We start from the raw sequence: 5,618 nt of genomic DNA, 5'->3' as shown, positions 1-5,618 counted from the left end.
AGAAATTGTTCGACGTACGACAAACAGGTGCTAACGGATCATTCTATCTAGAAATTCTGAGATCCAGGTCAGGTCTTCAGGTCCTTTCATCGACCAGGAGCGATTCTTAAATGCTGAGCGAAAACTGTTAAATTTACTGATTACATAAAAGTACTCGATATTTGAGTTTCTTGGTGAGAATACTGACCGCCAAAATGCGAACACCAACCCCAAGAAAACTTCAACAAAGAAATAGTTCTGATCTTCTATCGTATGGCTCGGATTCTTTCCATTTGTCCAAACCATAGCTCGCGAGAAAAGCTGTGATTTGGACATTGAAATATTAAGCATATTATGAAATAGCATATTACCGATGATTACCAATGAAAGATTTAATGGTAAATAATATCAATTTCTAAGTTTTAAAAACAAACTTTAAAAAAACCCGCAAAAACAGGATTTTCATGAAATTGTTTCTTCAGATTCAGGTGACTAACTCGGGACCTATGGCAACAGTCGATTCTGATAGGATAATTTTTCGTAAAAACAGGGTCTTAAGAAGCCGACTGCTTTTCTGGATATAATGACCTCTCTTCAATCGATTGAGGGTTTTCAGTGCACCAGATACAGCTATTTCGCTTATTTACGTAGCCAGAAAATTATTAAGCCAGAAATTAAAGACAATTATTTTAAATGTGATCGACAGCGCTCCAAGGGGTTGTTGGCATGGTCAAATACTCACAACTTTAGGCACTTCACTGCCACTTCATAGTGCTTTAAAGGATGCATGACATCAACAAAGAACTTGGAACTTGGTCAGGACTTTCTGCTGTTGGGCCACTGGTTATTAGAATCTTGTTCTCCCGAAGTACATTCTTCCGTACGCCGAATAGTGACTTTATACACTAACCCCGAACCGATTGGTTTAATTTTTTTCATATTCTGATTTAGTCAACGTTTAAAGCGACCTGGTTGACATTTCGATGTAACTAAAGAAAAATTAAAAGCTAGATACAAAGAGCTTACAATAAAGACAGCGAACAGAGCCCATAACCCGCTCTGGTCCGGACAAGTAAAGATTGTCTAGTGACAGGAAGCATCAACCATCAAGGGAACCATCCGGCCTCAGAGATCGTCTCTGAACAACCTCAATCAAATCTTCCCAACATTTCTGCCATCTTAAAGAACTGGATGAAGCCGAGTAGAGAGTTCACATTACGCCATTGAACTCCTTAGCCATACGCGAAACAAACCTCACTATGATCTCATTCGTAACACCTTCGCGTCATGTGGGACAACAGCAACGAATAGAGGCCATCATGTGGAAGGTCTTCCACACACAAAAAAAGCTTCTCGGAAACGCCACATTGGCGCATGTGGTCCGCCGTTCGATCGGATGTGGATTGCGTAGCCCCCGGGGGTAAACAGTTCTGGGCGGAAACAATCGTTGGCGAGTTGGAGAATATCAATCCGTGGACCGATTACATCAGTCCATTCCGCTGATCGCTTGCGCCAGTCCGGGACCGGGGAAAAAGAAACGGCGTCAATCGGAAAATCGAACGAAAAACGCGCTACCCAGGCATCCTGGCCCTGGGATCCCGGATTGCCGCGCTGATGATCTTCAATCTTCAATTTACCAATTTAATGCCTTTTCCCATTGTTTACATGCTGTTGCTGGCCGGTTCCTGCCCTGTCTCCCTCGCTCCTTATCAGCCCCGGAGCTCTCCACACACGTTTTGGGGGTCCACATGTTGGCCGCGGACTAGTTTTTCCACCACGGGCTATGACACTTGACTTGTCCCGTCGGCCACCGGAAAGGCGGCTGGGCCCCGACGATAATCTAAATAATTGGCTTTCGATCGTGCCCAAATCTCGGGCTGGCCACACATGCGTCGGGACGATGGGAAGGTTGTTGTTGGGTGCGAAGAGTTGGGACTCGTGCGCACCGGCCAGGTCCTTTGTTTATCACTTCGGGGCCGTGGATTTTTAACGACTCTCTGGTCCAGTCGCCTCGGACGTCTAAACAATGCGCTGGGGTCGTCCGGGGCTCCCGGAAACCCCGGACGAAGTTGCGAGCTACTCCGGCGGCGCGAGGGCACTCGCCCACCGTTTGTGGAGCTGACCGGAGCGACCCTTGCGCAAGTCGTTTAACGACGGAGGGGGGATGCCAGATGCTGTTGTCCGAGAGAGTTTACGACTCCCGCAGGCGCGCGCGCGCTTTATGGCCGCCCAAATGTCCGTCCTTCGCCTAACAAGGTGCTGACGAGACGATGTGCGGTAAGCTTTTTACTACCCGACGTCGTCGTTACTCCCGGCCACCCACCGGACTGGGGGAGGGGAACCACCCCTCGCCACCCATTATATCCTTGAGCTATGAGGTCTGCCAGGTTCTTTCTTCGTCAAATCTGAGTCGGAATGGTCGGAGAGAGCAGGGTTCAGGGACAAGTCTTTATTTCTGTACACTTTACACACTCCCGGAGCGTGCGCGAGTCCAAGGATTCAATCGATTTCCACGTTTTCGCACTCGCCATCCTCCTCATCGCCTTCGCCGCTGGACAGGAGCACCACGCCACCGCTGTGGCCACGCGTCCGCCGGTATCCCGAGGCCTCCGAACCCGAGCCCCGTTCCGACGGCGATCGGGACCGACCTCGACCCCGACCGCTAGAAGCGTCGGGAAGTTCCACGTCGCTGTCACTCCGCGTCGAGAAGTTCAACGGTCCCGGCACGGCCAGGTACGCAGGCTGCGGGGTAGGCTTGTGGTGACCGCAGTTGACAGCCGGTGGCGGTGCCGTCGCCGCCGAGGAAGGACCCAGCGGACCACCGGGACCGAGCTTCGAGGGGTAGAAATAGGAGAACGGCATCGGCGGGATGCCGTACGCCATCTGAATCTGTGGGGGAAATCGGTGGGTTAGGACACTCTCACAGGACACTGGAGGCACCCTGCATACCTGGTGTCGGTAGACGTTGAGCAGGGCCGGGTCGAGGCCGCCGGCGTAGTGGGGCTGGCCGGCCCCGAGCACCGCCGTCCCGTACGTGCCGTCTTCCCGCACCAGGACCTGCACCGGGACGCGCTTGGTCGCGCTCAGGAGGGCCGCCTCGTGCTGCTGGATCTGCTTCCGCTTCGTCTTGTAGCGCCGGTTCTGGAACCAGATCTTCACCTGCGTCTCCGTCAGCCGCAGGCTCTTCGCCAACTCGGACCGCTCCGGCCCCGAAAGGTACCGTTGCTGGGCGAAGCGGCGCTCCAGCTCGAACACTTGCGCGTGGCTAAACGCCGCCCGGGACCTCTTCTTCCGGGCGGCCGAGGCGGTGGGCACCTCATCCGCTCCTACCTCGTGGGACCCCAAGCCTCCGCCGTACGGGGACGGTGAGTCACAGTCTGCGGAGCACATGGAGAAAGGAACATCACTCAACCCGGCTAATTTCACGCCACGACACGTGTCCTCGCGCGGAGCATTAGGCTAATTATTTACCCCCGCGGTTGCGGTTGGCAACCGGACCCCTTCACCACTCACCGGAATCGTTCTCCGTCGAGCGGCGCATATCGATGGGGCTGTCGGAGTGGCGGTAGCAGCGGTCAGCCGCCGTCGCCACCGCCGCCGCCGCGGGTCCTGGCCCACCTCGGGATGCCGCCGCTCCCTCCAGCAGCAGGCTCGTGATGCGATCGGCCGTCGTGTCCCCAGCGCCGTCGGTCCGCGGCGACGGCGACACCCGGAAGCACTCGAGTGAGCCGCGCCGCAGGGACACCTTGTCGCCACCCGCGCCCTCATTGTTGTTGTTGTTGTTGAGGCATCCCAGGGCCAGCTGACCGTAGAAGGCGTCGTCGGGCGGGGCCGCCGCCGCCGGACTGCGTTGGTGGAGCCGCGAGTGCAGCTGATGGTGCAGGTGGCGATGGTGGTGGTGGTGGTGGTGGTAGGGGTGCTGCTGCTGTTGCTGGTGGTGGTAAAACGCCCGCAGTTCGTCCTCGTTGCCGGACGAGTCTCCCGACGAGCGGCGCCGGCTGCGCGTCAGGATATCGTTTATCGAAAATGGCGTCGAAACGATCGACTTCGCGGCGGCCGACGCCGCCGACGATGCCGTGACACTCATCGTGACACTACACTCGTGACTTCTTCTCCTTCTTCTTCTTGTCTTTTTCCCTCACTAGTTCACACACAGAGACACGCACGAACACGGGCACCGGAAGTCCACTTGTTGTTGTTGGGGGTCGAAGGGTTTGGCCGCCGAACGGCACGACCGCACTTAACGAGGCGAGCAGCGCGAATGACGGTTTTCCTCCGGGAAAAGTGCGTTTTCCATCGCTCGGTTCCGGCTTTTCCGACTGCGCGTGTGCCTCGTGCTGTTGCTGTGGCCCTTCGGATTGGCCGAGAGGCGGACCGTGATTGGCTGGTGACGGGTGTATCGGCCGTTTCGCTCGCTCTCCCGCGTGATGCTCGTTCGGTCTCGTTCGCTCGCACTGTCGTTACGATTTTGTTTGTTTAGTGGTGGTGAGAGGCAGAGGCGGGACGGGACAACTGCTGGCCGTGGAAAACTCACCCGCGGTCCAAAGTGGCCCACTCGGGCAGCAGCAGCTCCTCTCGTCCCAAATGAAGGTGTTGCGCCGCGAAATGTGGTGGAACGAATTGGCGGTCGGTCTTAATGGGATTGCTTTCCATTTGGGACCTGTACCCGGACGCGCTTCGAAGGTCCTTGAAGCCTTGCAGAGCGGAGGCACTGGCCTGCGATCGATCGAGTCCAACCGAACAGGTCGAACACTTGTTTCTTGACGCGCACCTCGAGAAGGTTGACAGATAAGGGGAATTCTTGAAGGGTGACGAAGTCAACAGAATTTATGTGGCAATCTTTGAATTTTGAATTTATTTATTGATTCCGATGTTATTCCACACTCAGTACTATACTGTCGATATTCAATAGCAGAAGAAAACCTGAAAAATGCAGGGTTATCCACTCTGTAGTTTCGAAATCAAAGGTCTGTCACTTTTCAGTTTTTGAATATATTTGACAATCCAAGAGTCAAACTTTTATTTGATGTGTGCCATTTTAGAAAATGAATTATTCTACAACAGAACTACGTATTAAGATTATTACGAGAAATTCGTAGAAATTACTATAAATGGTGTTTCAATCGTAAACACATTTCGAGCAATTATAAGTGACTTTGGTAACCCAGGGTAACGGCCGAGGATTATCTTGTCGCAATCAGCTGTTGCCATAGAGCCCGATAGATCTGAACGAACGGGTTTCACGCAAATGACAAAGGTTAAAAAATATTAATCATTAGAAAACAAATTTTTCATGTGCTGTTTTCAACTTCTTCTTGAAATTAGAAAATAAATAACCTTGTAGATGTAAAACAGTCAATAAAGATAGAAAACAAAGCTTAGAGTGACCACCCAAATCACCAGATCGCTTGGATCCATTGGACTTGGATTTAATCTGAAACATATAAATAAATTCAAAACCAAAATGTTGAAAGGATAATAAGAATTTTTGCACTGATCGATGGACATGCTGAAGCGCGGAACTGACCATGCGGTGTGTTTTTTTTTCTTGGAAGAACGGACCGAGCCGTTTTAGTTAAATTTACTTAATGGTTATCTCAATCTAACAAGATTAGCTTAAGAAACACGTGGCATTTCCT

At 52.4% G+C, this 5,618-nt stretch overlaps 1 protein-coding gene across 1 annotated transcript; it reads right to left on the bottom strand.

Annotated features, from left to right (window-relative positions):
* Window positions 1-2,478: 2,478 nt before the first annotated feature.
* On the bottom strand, window positions 2,479-4,066 carry LOC131207427 (homeobox protein bagpipe). The gene is made up of 3 exons (XM_058200040.1): window positions 3,493-4,066; window positions 2,929-3,356; window positions 2,479-2,868 (listed from the first exon to the last, which is right to left on the bottom strand). Exons 1-3 carry the CDS (start codon window positions 4,064-4,066, stop codon window positions 2,479-2,481), a joined length of 1,392 nt encoding a protein of 463 aa, XP_058056023.1.
* Between the last annotated feature and the right edge of the window lie 1,552 nt (window positions 4,067-5,618).

Source organism: Anopheles bellator, chromosome 2 (genome assembly GCF_943735745.2).
Source record: "Anopheles bellator chromosome 2, idAnoBellAS_SP24_06.2, whole genome shotgun sequence".
NCBI lineage: Eukaryota > Metazoa > Arthropoda > Insecta > Diptera > Culicidae > Anopheles > Anopheles bellator.
Note: the sequence above shows the minus strand (reverse complement) of the source record. Positions and strands in the feature narration are given on the sequence as shown.